We start from the raw sequence: 13,889 nt of genomic DNA, 5'->3' as shown, positions 1-13,889 counted from the left end.
GGGGAAAACCCGTTCGATGCGTAATCAAAAGTAAATAAATTATTTAGTTACTTAGTTGAGAAGTTTTGTTGTATGTTATGTGCTTGAAAACAGGTGCAACAAGGTAAGTTGTGTGTTGATAGGTTAAAGCATGTTAGTGTGTTTAATTACGCTTATGTACTCAGCTTTGCTGATTGTGTATTTGTGTGTTTGTTGGCCTTGTCTTTACTTTGGCCCTATGATAACCCATTTTTAATGGAGAGTAGTGGAAACAAGTAGAGAGAAGCTTTTCAGGTGATGAAGCATATTCATGATGGGCATGAGTGAAGAGCGAATCATGCTAGTTTCCATAAGATTATGATGTGTTATTGCTTTTATTATATTATGATATTTCTGTTGCGAGACTAACTTAAAGGTTTTTAAATTGAATTGGTTTTGTTAAGGGCCTACAATGGTTCCAAGTTGTAGGTTTGACTTTATTTTACTTTGGTTTGACTTTACTTTCATGAGTTAACTTTTTAAGTTGAGTCATTTTAAATATTTTAAAGGAGAGTCTTCCGCTGTGTGTCTTTGATAGTTGCCTTATTAGTTTTTCACGGTGGCGATAATGTCTTAGATTTTCCTATTTAGAGTTTTAAACAGGGCAAAACAGGTATTTTAAAAGAAAAGAATTTCTATTGTGTTACACTGATTTTGTTTGACTTTACTTTTGTTTGGTTTGATTTTTTAAGTTGACTTATTTTGAATGGTTTTTAAAGAGAGTCTTCCGCTGTGTGTCTTTGATAGTTACCTTAGCCATTATCACGGTGGCAGAAATGTCTTAGAATTTCCTATTTCGTATTTTAAAAAGAGCAAAACAGATATTTTAAAGGAAAAGAATTTCTAGGGTGTTACATACTTATAGGGGTTATTTGGTTGTCCAAGGGGTATTCAGTCGTTTAGGGGGTACTTGGTCGGTCAAAGTTACTCGTCCCTCAGGGATTACGTTGTGACCAGCCACACAGAAAACACGTTGTGTTTAAATTGATTGAGGATTGTGAGTCTATTTATTCAAAAGGTAATCCCTTTGTTTTACATTTTGAATTTTAGGGTCAACTTTCAAAAACTATAACTTAAAAAAAGTTATTATGAATATCAAACCATTCATGTAGAAGGATGATGTTAGTTTTGATTTGAAATGTATTTTCAAAATATCAAATTTTTATAATACTTACTCGTATATAATTGTACTTATTCACGGCTAATGATGTGCATTGAAGACCATAATAAAAGCCAAAATATAATAAATAGAAATGAACGGAGATTAGAGTATAAAATATAATTTAATAAGGTCATCATATGTAAATAACTTTTTTTTTTTAAAAAAAGAGAGATTGTTAAACTAGCTTTTTTGATTGTATTTGTTAATTTAGATTCGCCATTGAAAGTTCTTATAAAACTTTACTTCACACATAACAATACGAAATATCAAGTAGGGCTTGGCTTAATGGAATGATGGTAAGGTCATATTGAGCTTTCCATCTTGAGGTTGGAGGTTTAATTTTCACTGGAGGCACTTTTGTGAGAATGAATTTTCCTCTTGTAAAAAAAAAAAAAAAAAAAAAAAAAAGAGAGAGAGAGAGAGAGAATGAATTTTTCTTACCTTTTCCCCATACTCTAAGATTGTTTAGTTTGAAAACTCGGGTTTGGTAACATGTGAGATGTTCCAATCTGATAAGGCAATGTCCCCGTGCTTCGGTAGCTCCGTAGCTCATTGTTGTTGATAGATTATTTGATGTTGCTACCCAATAGTGAGTATGACACAGGCCTCAATAACAAATCCTTCTCTCTTGAATTTCAACGGAGCCCAAATCACTTTTTGGGCTGAACTATTATTTGCGAAGTATATAGTTTGGCCTTATACTCTTATCTTTACTCAAGCAAACCAAGATTGATTATACATGGACTTATAAGCATATTTCATAGGTTTGAGAAAGTTATCTAAAAGAACTTTATTGAAGTTCTTTTTAGTTCATTAAGTTTTATTTTATGAGAGAATGTTAAACTTTCAAGTTATTATTATACTCCGTAATTATTTCATGATATAATTTTATGTATAAAGTGAGAATTATTATTAGTTGGTTAAGGTACTCATTGTTCATCCACCTTCTGAGTTAAAAATGTGATTGTTTGATTATGAATGTATTCCGATTGGCATTCGAAGTTTGGAATTGAATATATGATTATGAAAGTTAGAGGTTATGATTTCAATGATTTCGAACTATTGGTAAAACTATTATGTTAAAGCAAGATAAATTGTTGTGTTGGCTTTTGGAATATTTCCTAAGTTGGTTTTGGTATATGATTTGAGTTTATAGGGAATATTTCGAAATGAAACATACGGATTATGGGCTTGTTCACATTTACTGAACCAAACTGAACTGAACTTATTGGAGTTGAACTAAACTAAGCTGAACTGAACTGATTGGAGTTGCACTGAACTGAATATAGCTGAAATGAATAATTTATGAGAGAAGGAAATTAGGAGTTGTACTGAACTGAACTGAACTGAACTGATTGGAGCTGAATTGAACTGAACAAAAATTAAGTTGAAGTGAATAGACCCTACATTACCAAAACTATTATGTGAATTATATTACTTCGTATGTTTTACCTATATTAAGGGACCGTTTGGTTTGGAAATTTCGAAAAAAAGTGAATAAATACCTTGACTTCCTTAGAATATAAGTGGTGATCGTGGACCAAGCTGGATGGCTAGAGGCTAGAACCGCGAAGAAAAAAAAACGCCCACTATAGGGCCGGTTCATTTTAGCTTAATTTCAGTTTAGTTCAGCTCAGCTCCAATCAGTTCAGTTCAGTTCATCTCCAATCAGTTCACTTCAGTTCAACTCTCAATTTCCTTCTCTTATAAAATATTCATTTCAGCTCTATTCAGTTCAGTTCAGCTCCAATCAGTTCAGTTCAATTCAATTCAGGTCAGTTTAGTAAATGTGAACAGACCCTTAAGTCCTGTTCACTTCAACTTAAATTCAGTTCAGTTTAGTTTAGCTCTTAATTTCCTTCTCTCATAAAATATTCATTTCTTCTCTATTCAGTTTAGTTCAGCTCTAAGCAGTTCAGTTCAACTCAGTTCAGTTAATGTGAACAGACCCTTAATCAGGCCAAGTTCGAGAGAGTTAAAGGAAAGAAAAAAAGACCACTTATTCGGGCCATGTTTGAGCTGAGCCGAAGTCCAAAAAGGCCTACTTAATAAGGTTTGATTGGGTCAAGGTGCGTGCTGAATATGCATGCTCAAAACCTATGGATTAGATCGAGCCTGTAGGTTTTTTGGGCTTTTACAGGCCAGATCAAAGATATATATTTAAGCCCTGTCAAAGAAAAAGTAATCTATTTATATATCTATACTATATACTAAAGTAATCACCGAAGTGGACACTTGACATTATTTTGTGTAAAATTTTCCCACCAAAATGCTATTTTTTTTTTTTTAATTCTATTAAAAACTTAAAAAAATTTTAATAAATTTTCTTTTTATATATATGTAACTCATAAAAATTTAAAGGGTAGACAATAATAAATACAAACTTTAAAAAAAGTGTTTCAATTGACTATTATTATTAATAAATCTTACTTTATAAATCCTTGCATTGTACGGGACCAAACTAGTTTTAAATAAGATCGAACATAACTCGACTTTGCCTTAATCCCGGAAAAAAAGGGTCATGCTCATCGTGATCACCTCTAAGTTTGAAGTTGTTTGATTGATCAATTTAATCATTTCCTTTACCCTTACAATTACCTCACTTCCTTTTGACCTTTACTATGATTTCCCAACCCCCTTCCCCAAGGAAATCATAGGGGGTGTTTGGTTCATTGTATTGGAATGGATTGAAATGGAATCTCATACGAGAGAGGTATGGATTTTAAAACCCATATTACTCTAAGTTGTTTGGTTTAATGTTGGAATAGATTATACTCTTCATTAATAGAATGAGTTGTGAATCTTCGAAAGAGAGGTGTGTATGGGATTTCATAGGTATTAGGGGTGAGCAAAAATTCCGGGTACCCGGAATTGGAACTGGAACCGGTTAGGAACCGGCGGGTTCGAAATTGGAATTAAAAACCAGTGGTTCCAATTCCGGGTAATAATTTAAGGACCCGATTGCAACTGGTTCCAATTCCAATTCTCAATATTTTGGAACCGGAACCGAAATAGAAACCGGTTGGGTACCCGGTTACCCATCATATATCAAACTAAATATATTTTAAAAAACAAAAATATGTTGAGTGTAGCTAATTAGTAAAATAAAAAAATAATTTAAATATTGAACATAAATAAAATAGCTTAATGTATATAAAAATATAAGTATTAAACGCTAAAAGTGAAAATAAACCAAAAACATATTATGATTTGTATATTTTAACACTTATGTATATAAGTGGGTACCCGAAATCGGAACCGATACCCAGTGTAAGCAATTCCAAATCCTAAATTTTAGGATCCGGTTGTACCAGTTCCAATTCCGGTTCCAAATTTTAGGACCCGGTCCCAACCAATTCCGGGTCCGGTCCTAAAATTTTGACTCGGTACCCAATTTGCTCACCCCTATTAGGTATGGGTTGGGGTAGAGTTAGAACTTAGAACCCTTGGGTATAAGATTCCATTATTAAAAAAAAAATCAACCAAACAAAAAAAATAGATTGAATGGATTCTAACCTCACTCTAACCCATTCCAAATGACCCAACCAAATAACCCCTTTAAAAAAATGTACTCCCTCAGTTTTTAAATACTTGCTCCATTTCTCCATGCGCGGAGTTTTGGGAGAAATTGAAAAAAGTAATAAAATATAGAGGTAGTGGGATAGGTGGAAGAATATAAAATTGTAAAAAGTAAAAGTAGTGGAGAGAATTGGAGAAGAGTGAATTAATAAAATATGATTTATGTTGGGTCCACTAAGTGAGAGAAATGAATTAAATATTGTAAAAGCTTTCGAAATAAGGAATGGAGCAAGTATTTAAAAACGGCCGAAAAAAAAGTGGAGCAAGTATTTAAAAACGGAGAGAGTAAAAACATAATAATGGGGAAATTTGAACTGTTGAACCTATGACCTTTTGGACATAGTCTGTCAATCTTAGGCTCATGGCCACTAGGTCAATTACCTCGTTGGTAACAAAAGAAATACTTCCTCCGTTCTTTTTTATTGCACCATGAGGAGTTTCATGTTTGCCAATGCATTACTTTGTCTATTAATATATTTAATTATACTTTTGTAAAAATTATAAAAATTTGATATTTGAAAATTAGATTTCGAGGCGAATCTGACTAGATTCCATATGACTATGTTTTTCCTAATGGATAAATAGAAAAAATGGTCAAAGAAGATTAAGTAAATAGTGTAAAAGTCCTTATGGTGTAATAAAAGAAAAACGGAGGAAGTATATATATTCGTAGTATTTATCAAAATTTGAAATAGGAAATTTTAGAAAATAACAACACAAAATAACCCAAATTTTGATTATAACACTATAAAAAAAATGATTATAACACCACCTAAAAACTCAAAAAATTGATTTCACCACCAGTTGCTAACGCCATCCAAAAAACATTAATGGGCCCCACACTGTATACATGTCAGTTAACTATTGGATAAAAAAGAAAAATTAAAAAAAAAAATTAAAAATACAAAATGTAAAACCCTAAAATCCTAACCCAGCCACCACCTTCACCACCGGCACCGGTTCCCTTTGGCCCAACCGTCGTCACCCCAAGTCCCCAATCCAGCTTCCAATGTCGTCACCCTCCCAGCCAACCACCGTCGACCGACGAAACCAGCTTAGCAACCACCGTCGACCATCGAAAACGCCAGCCCAACCGTACCCAACCTAAACCTCGATTTGGTTTTTGGGTTCGGGGTTGGGTTTAGGTAAGGGTGAGCGTGAGAGGAGTAGGGAGGTTAGTGGGTTTGGGGATGGGTGTGGGTTGGGGTTTCGGCGGTTCGACGACGGTGGTGGGGGTGATGTGTTTTGTCGGGCAGGGGTTGGTTTGGGTTAGGGTTTCGGTGGTTCAACGAAATTTTCTCCAATTCGACGACGGTTTCAGTAAGGGAGACGACGACGGGGGCTGGGTTGGGGTGATGGCGATGCCTGGGTAGGATTGACAGCAGCGGGAATTGGCACCAGTGGTGGGGCTAGTGGCTGGGTTAAGATTTTATTGTTTTTTTTTTTATTTTTTTCTTTTTTTTTTATCCAATAAAAGATTGACACGTGTATAGTGTGGGGCCCATTTAACGGTTTTTTTGGACGGCAAAGTTAACTGGTGGTGAAATCAAAATTTTGAGTTTTTTTGGTGGTGTTATAATAAAAGTTTTAAAATTTGTGGTGTTATAATCAAAATTTAGTGATTTTTGTGGTGTTATTTTCTAAAAAATCCTTTCAAATATTACCAAATTTTGTTTTCAATTAAATAAATATATGTACCTTTACTATTTTAGAAATCGTATGATCGTATTCTTATATGTAATTTTTGTAAAATGAAAAGTGTACAATAGAATTTCATTTCTTCCTATACTTTTAGTAATATATAATTACTGGTCAAAGTTTTGAGTTGATGAGTGTGCCGATCAAATTGGAAAAGCTTAAAAAAAACTTAGAGTATATATAAGGCAAAAGATAATGAGCGTTCTAGAGCGTTAGATAAGAAATCTACACGTAGAAACATCAAAGTGAAATAAATATTAATTACACTGATTGAGAATTGACGCATGGTTTTGACATGCATTGTAAATTTAGTACTGTTTTAGTTAAGAAAATCTGAAAATGTAGTAATGACTAGCAATATATGCAATTATGCACCCAATGCATGCAAAAAATTTCAAAATTTAATTTGTTGTAAATATGATTTTTTTTTTTTAATCAATGACATGAAAATGTTCTTATTATAGCTTTATAGGTACCTTGGAGATTAGATAATATTTAGGTAGTAGACTAGTAGTTGGCAAATTTGACAGAGTTTTTCTTTATCAGCAATGAGATTTGAGAACGACGTATAACAATTCTCTTCCTATTGTTTGTTTTCATACCTTGGAAATTATCAAATTAGATAAGATTTGTTCTATAATTACAAGACACGAAAAAGAGCTAGCCATATATAGTTGACTATATAATAGGTTCTTGTAATTTTAAGTACCCCATTTTGATAATTAGATAATACTACTGTATAAATTAAGATATACTTTATCTACCAAGTATCTAATGATCATGTTTAATCTTATATATAAAACACCGATATTGTTCAATTACGTGAATATTGCCAAAGTATAATCGAGACAATTATAAACAAAAGAACACGGAAGGAGTATATATTATGAGTATTTTAAATTGTATATTCCAGTTCAATACTATAGCGTGTCATTGCATTTATGAAGATTGAAGAAGTTTCCATGCAAAATCATACGAAGTATACAAAAAGAATATCAGATGATACATAAAAGAGTAATAATTAAGAAACATGGGAATGAAATGAAGAAAAATACAGTATGATACATAAGTGTGTAGTCAGCAAATTGGATAACCTAATAACAGTTTATGTTCATGATGAACTGCTAGAAAAAAGGCGTCGGACATCGCCTCAGGGAAGACCACAATATGCAGTTCAGCAAAAAAAATAAAGATCACAACATAATATACAAACACTTATTGCTAATTATATAAATTACACAGCACCCTCAAGTCTGTTAGAAGTGAAAACTCAAACTAGAAACAGTCACTAATCACTCGATTTTAATCAATTCCAAGCTGATGCAACGACTAAGTTTTTGTCTTCCCATCCAAAATGGAGCGCATCCATCACCTCATTCAACTTGTACCGGTTACAATACTGTGATACGATGAGTCCTCGAATCATATTACTCGCATTTTGCCTTAACGGGCATGATCTGAAACCTGCCATTTGCATCCTTGCCCTCCATTTTCCAGCAACCTCATAGCGCTCAATCCTTTCTTCCCCTTCACAGGCTATAATGTTCACAATGTCGCGTGCCAAACATTGCTTCTCGACATTGATTCTTTCCTGGCTTTCTCTCGGAAGAGTGGCATCGAGAGACTCAAAAACAGCAGAGTAATAGCTGTAAGCCTCGGAAAATCTAGAGAGGAACGGGGTGGTGTTTGTGTTCACATCTTGTTCGACAATGGTTACTAGCTTTGGGTTTAAGCTTTTGACCATTCGAAGAAGTTGGTCTCGGAGATTGATTGTTGAGACACTTTCATCAGGCATGTGGTGAAGCAGGAAAGCAAAATTTACCACTAGTGCTTCCCCAGGTCTGCAATCTAACATTTCCGGAGTAACAAGCGGTGTTCTCGTTGGTAGTGCCTTAAACTCAAAGGGCAGCCCTTCAAGTTCAGCTAACACCTCAAGCCTTTGCCCAATGTTTTTTAGGCCACCAATTGGGCGCTGAACAGATTCCGGATCATCAACCCCAGTTAATCTCAACTTAATCGACTTTCCACGTTGCCTAGCAAGAGATCGTATAAGATTTATGTATTGGTTTCCTTGGTTGATATCAAAATCAATAATATGTACCTTCTTCTCATACTTAATTGCCTCCAAAATAGCCTCGTTTGCTGCCATAAATCCAAACTTGAAACACGGACATACCTCAAAGAGTACTTGCATTGCTGCAAGCTTTTCAAAAGAAGGTGGCTCTTTGCATCTCAGAGCTTTATAAAGAACTTTCCCAGATGAAGCCAATCGAGCAGCAAGGCCTTCTACCATGTAGGCTGCAATCCTCTGTGATGGTTCCCCTTGGATCGAAACCATCTGTCTAAGCTCATTGATCATTGATTCAGCTTGCGCAAAATTTCCCTCTGAAATGATAGCAGCACAATCAAAGAGTAACTGTTTAGTATTACGAGAAGAAGGTAGTGCTTCATCCTTGCTGCCAACGCTACTCAAGTTGGAAGATTCCGAGGAAGTGGACTCCTTTGGGGAGTCATTGGCCATCATATTCCTCAATGACCCAGCCCAATCTTCATCTATCTCCATGCTGTGCTCAGGCCCAACAACAACCTCATCTACTCCGTCTTCATCATCATCAAGGAGAGCATGCTCCAATTCTTGAAGCTTCAACTTCATCATACCCTCATCATATTCAACTGCTTCTGGACTTTGACTGATGAAGTAATCCAGGTCGTAATTTGTTTGGTATGAGGAGTCAAATTGGTTTGGAGTAGAACTTGGTGGGTGAATCAGCTCTTCCGAGGGAGAATTATTGAAGAACTGTGCATCAGAACTAGGACTGTTGAAAGTTTCTGTCATGTACTTGACCTTATGCTTTTCAGAACCATATAACTGAGTAGACAAACCAGAGCTGTTACTACCTCCTTGCAGTGCATAAAGCCTCGGAGTTCCATATGCTGTAGACATATTTGCTGACCAAACTAAAGATATAATCAAGGCTCTTAACTATTATCCCAAATCCAGGAGTCTTGATGTCAAACAAATCCAAATCTTCCCGTATATGTGACTAGTTTTGTGGATGCCAAATGCCGTTATCAAGTTGACCAAGTGTTGTTGCAATAATCATGTTGCTCTCAAGCTATCTTATCTAAACAAAAGAATTTGAAAAAAACAAGGAAAAGAGAAACACATAAGGGGTTTTTTCGTGGCACTTGATTAATTTATTTGGCAATAAGCAACTTGAAGCAATTAAATAATACATAAATAAGTAGAATCTAGCCGGACTTGGTCTCTCCTCAAGAGAGATATGTTTAATTATTGAACTCAAACTAAGGATGTAAGCAGTTGCAACATCAATACATCACCATCACCAAGTTCGAGCACATCACTGAAAATAAAATCACCACGCAAGGAGTGACCAGATAATCTGTCACCCATGTAACAATTCATGAACAGCAAGCAGCTACACAGAACGTATCCAAATACTATATTTCTATTTTGAGGTTCTTGGAATCAGACCTTTTTAATAATTTAATTTGTACAACTAGTTGTATAATACAACCATGATTAATTTCTTAGTCATTCAAATTTCTTAATTTGGAGAGCTCCACATGAACTCCCCCAGATGAACAAATGAGCCAAAAGAAAAATAAAAATGAATGAGCACGGTACATCTTGTTGTAACGTTTTTAGTTGGTAGCGACTTCTATAGTTGGTAATCAATTTGATTAACTAGCTCTATATGTAACTCACACTCTTCATGTTACGTCAACTATGAAGTAAACGTGTTAGATTGAATAGATCCTCAAGTCTAGGACCGGAACACTAAAATTCGTTGTGCAAAAACCAAGTTCCTTTAAACAGTACCTTTACTAAACTAGAAAGGTCTTTCTTACTCAAAGAAACCAAACAACCCAATTTAAATGGTATGATCTAATGAACATACGACGAATAAGCTACACACCAACAATCCATATAATTTCTGAAAATACAGTTTATAAGCACAAAACATAAACTTGCAGAAACGATTCCGAAATCTAAAATCTCAACAACCCAACCAAATAATTGCTATCAAACCCAAAAGAAATCTACAACATGCTCATGTATACTTGAAGATCATGAATTAAGTAGCATGCAAGAATTCACCAAGAACAGTTATCATTAATACAGAACATAATCAGGAAATAGAAAAATATATCTGGGGATTGGCACAAGCAGATCTACTAACATAGCTTTTCATACAGTCTTTTTCAAATATAAAATGTAAGCATGCACATAAAATAAGATTAAGAACATAAACAAACAAGGAAATGAATCAAATCCCACCAAATATATAACAATTGAAACTATAAAGGAAATAATAACACAATCAAATATTTCAAGAAATTGAAAACCCAAAAAAAAAAAAAAAAATTATAGTACCTGGGAGTAAAGATCACAAAAAAGAGGAATAACCTGCAAACAATAGTAAACCCAGAAAAGAGATAAGCTTCAAAATTAATATTGTCAACAGATTTTGGCCAAAAATCACAAAAACAAGACACAAAACCCCCCAACCAAAATTGACCAATTAACAGGAAGACTACCTTAAATAAGTCAATAAGTTGGGTTAGGTACTAAAAAGAACAAACTTTTGATATAAAAAACTTTATTTTATAATTAATATATGCTTTAAAAGATGATAAGAAAATTCAGAGCTTGTTTAGAATGTATGTAATGCGCCAATTGGTTAAATATGAAGAAGAAATCAAATCTTCTGGAATTTTAAGGAAAAAAGTGGAGCATAAAGTTGTGAGAAAATGCTTACCCAAAATTCTCAAAATGTTGGATTTAACTAATTTATTTTATTTTTATAATTTATTCTATTTTTTTTGGTGGGTTGAATATTTGTCCGCATGCATACCACCAACTTGTCTGACTAAAATTGTTTTTATGCTCTTAAAAAAATAAAAATAAAAATATAGCACCATGTTTTTTTTTTTTTTTTTTTTTTTTGGGTTGTTGTGATTTGTGAAGTCTTTCTTTTTCTTTGTTTAATCATGACCGTTGGTTGATGATGATGGTGGTTTTCTTTAGTTATATCCACTATGATACAAAGTTTATCCAATTTATGGTCAAAGTCACTTAATGTATATATATGTAAAACTAAATTTGAGGAACTATGGTAGAAAATATCCTCTTGGTGCATATGAGAATTATATTAGTATGCCTAAATTACATTAGTATGACTTGTATAAAAGGTGTGAATTATGAGTGATTATTTAAATTGAAGATTGGAGTAATTGATCTCGGTTTTTATAACATAAATGTTGTAATAGTTTCTCTGCAAAATGGAAAAGAATGAGAAACTTGTAGATTAGTCAATAAATGTTCTATTATATATGGTGAATTAATTGTTTGTACAAAGTAAATTATTTTGCTTCTGATTTGAAGTTTGTTATTCAAACTTTCCTCAAAGATCCATGTCAAACGATGATCACTAATATTCCTATAACCACAAAGTTTTTTTTTTTTTTTTTTTTTTTTTTTTTTTTTCATCTAAGGATTTATCAACTAAGATTAGTTGGTAAACCCACCGATCAACGTTCCATTAAATAAATTTCAAATTGATCTCTATCGCTAAAGTAATTATGCTTTCACCCACAAAGAAATCATGTTGTTTGTCCGTAAAAAGTATCAATTGATTTAAGTGCACTTGCCTAAAATGATCCTTCAAATTATTTATTTTATGAGCATCATAAGTTTACACCTATTACAACCACAATTATTGAAGGATTATTTGAGGTCTAATGATTATTGAGTTAGTCCAACTCATCATAAGTTTGTGAGATGTCTTACTTGAAATTGTTTTGGGAAATTTGAAATGATTTGTGGGTTTTAAAAAAATTTAATGGGAGAAAGTGGGGTTTTACTTTATCAAAAGCCCTTACAAATGATCGTAGATAGGGTTAAAAATTCATGTAACAACATTCTGGAAGTAAATGCGCAAAGTCCAACTCATGCGCGAACATCTCATGTAAGTACCAATTTAACTTATGTCTCATGCAGATTTTGGAACTCTAATGCATTGCGCTGCGGTTACTTCTAATGACAATTTAGTTACGGGGGTATGTAATTATGTCTTTATAGTTTTTCAATTTAGGGATACATAGACAGTTTATTGGACCTAACTAGTCTTAATAGGTCTAGCCAAAGCATTAAGCTCATATTCTGGTTCTTGCCTCCCTCCTTGGAGCTCGTCCATTCGTTGGGTGATCCCTTGCTCTCACGTTCGAGTGTTTGCTCGTCGTTTAGGCCGGTGAGTGAGATTTCTGCTCATTGCAGTCACCTCCGGGGTTCTTCGCACCTGGATAGTACCAGGACCCTTGTGCCCCAGCCTTTGATCAGAAAAAGTTGCCCGCTCGAAGCCCGTCGTATGAGGCTATGACCCAAAACAAAAAAATGAGCCTTGCGACAAGACGTGGACATTCTCCATGCTGCGGTTCCCTCCGGTCCGTTCCCGGGTTGGGTTAGGGGAACATCCGAGCGATTGCCTTCGCAGATCAAAACGCACTCACAAGGCGCACAATAAGAATAAGACCAATAGAGACTTCATAAGGGACCATTTGAGCTGCAGATCGTACCTAGAAAGGCATATTTCGAATATAGAGGAGTGAAAGTTCCCAAAAATCAACGAGTTAATCATATCCTTCTATGAACCGTACGAGCACGTCCTCTGTCACCCCCCCACCGCGCTTATGACTCTATACCCCAACCAAACTTATGGAGGCCCCAGGTCCTTTCTAACTAGGGAGATGTGATTTGGCGTCGATTACTATAAGAGTTTGCATCTATTGACAACTTCACATTCTCAAAATTCTACATTGTATTATTATACCATTTTAAATTAATCATTATTTGATTGTTTCTACAAATGACAAATGGTAAAACGTAAAATAAGTAAGCATTTTACAAATTAAAAGTATATATTTTGGAACATTAAATTCTATTCAACGATATACCACTTACACACATGAATATATTTGGCTCAAGATAAACTATCAAAAAAGGATAATTAAAAGGCACAAGTAGGCCGGCTAATATGGATTCACCAACAAATCTTTTAGGATGAAGAATTAGACATGTCAATTCGGATGATCGGATTAGGTTTGATTAGGTGTATCCACGCGAGTCGAGATACTTTTCATGTAGATTTCAAATCGGGTGTGGTTTTAACACCTCTGTGAAGAATAACAAAGGTCATTTAAATGTAGTGTGTTCATACGCAATTGCCGTAATAAGCTAAGTAATGAGATACTTTCTTTTTTCAACTGAAGATACTTATTATTAATTTCAATTACATATATACATAATAGTATTTGGATTTCTTTTTAATGTATTTACTGGCTAAATGTCTGGGAATTTTTGCAAGAAAAACTGAAGTCAGAAATGAATCTAACCTTTCTCTCTTTGTAG

At 34.2% G+C, this 13,889-nt stretch overlaps 1 protein-coding gene across 2 annotated transcripts; it reads right to left on the bottom strand.

Moving 5' to 3' along the window:
* Positions 1–7,457: 7,457 nt before the first annotated feature.
* Positions 7,458–11,229, bottom strand: LOC145586451 (scarecrow-like protein 1). Of its 2 annotated transcripts, XM_081643291.1 has the most exons (3): positions 11,021–11,229; positions 10,857–10,889; positions 7,458–9,582 (listed from the first exon to the last, which is right to left on the bottom strand). In XM_081643291.1, exon 3 carries the CDS (start codon positions 9,399–9,401, stop codon positions 7,764–7,766), a length of 1,638 nt encoding a protein of 545 aa, XP_081499417.1. In that variant the 5' UTR covers positions 9,402–9,582; positions 10,857–10,889; positions 11,021–11,229; the 3' UTR covers positions 7,458–7,763. The 2 variants fall into 2 exon arrangements, with proteins under 2 accessions (XP_081499417.1, XP_081499418.1); XM_081643292.1 differs by having other exon boundaries at positions 7,458–9,577; positions 10,857–11,229.
* Between the last annotated feature and the right edge of the window lie 2,660 nt (positions 11,230–13,889).

Source organism: Chenopodium album, chromosome 16, assembly GCF_948465745.1.
Source record: "Chenopodium album chromosome 16, dcCheAlbu1.1, whole genome shotgun sequence".
In the NCBI taxonomy this organism is placed as follows: Eukaryota; Viridiplantae; Streptophyta; class Magnoliopsida; order Caryophyllales; family Amaranthaceae; genus Chenopodium; species Chenopodium album.
This window is presented reverse-complemented; position numbering and strand designations above follow the sequence as displayed.

Bases quoted from the DNA above. Each gene is read 5' to 3' on its own strand.
- LOC145586451 (XM_081643292.1), bottom strand. From the start codon at position 9,401: ATGTCTACAGCATATGGAACTCCGAGGCTTTATGCACTGCAAGGAGGT.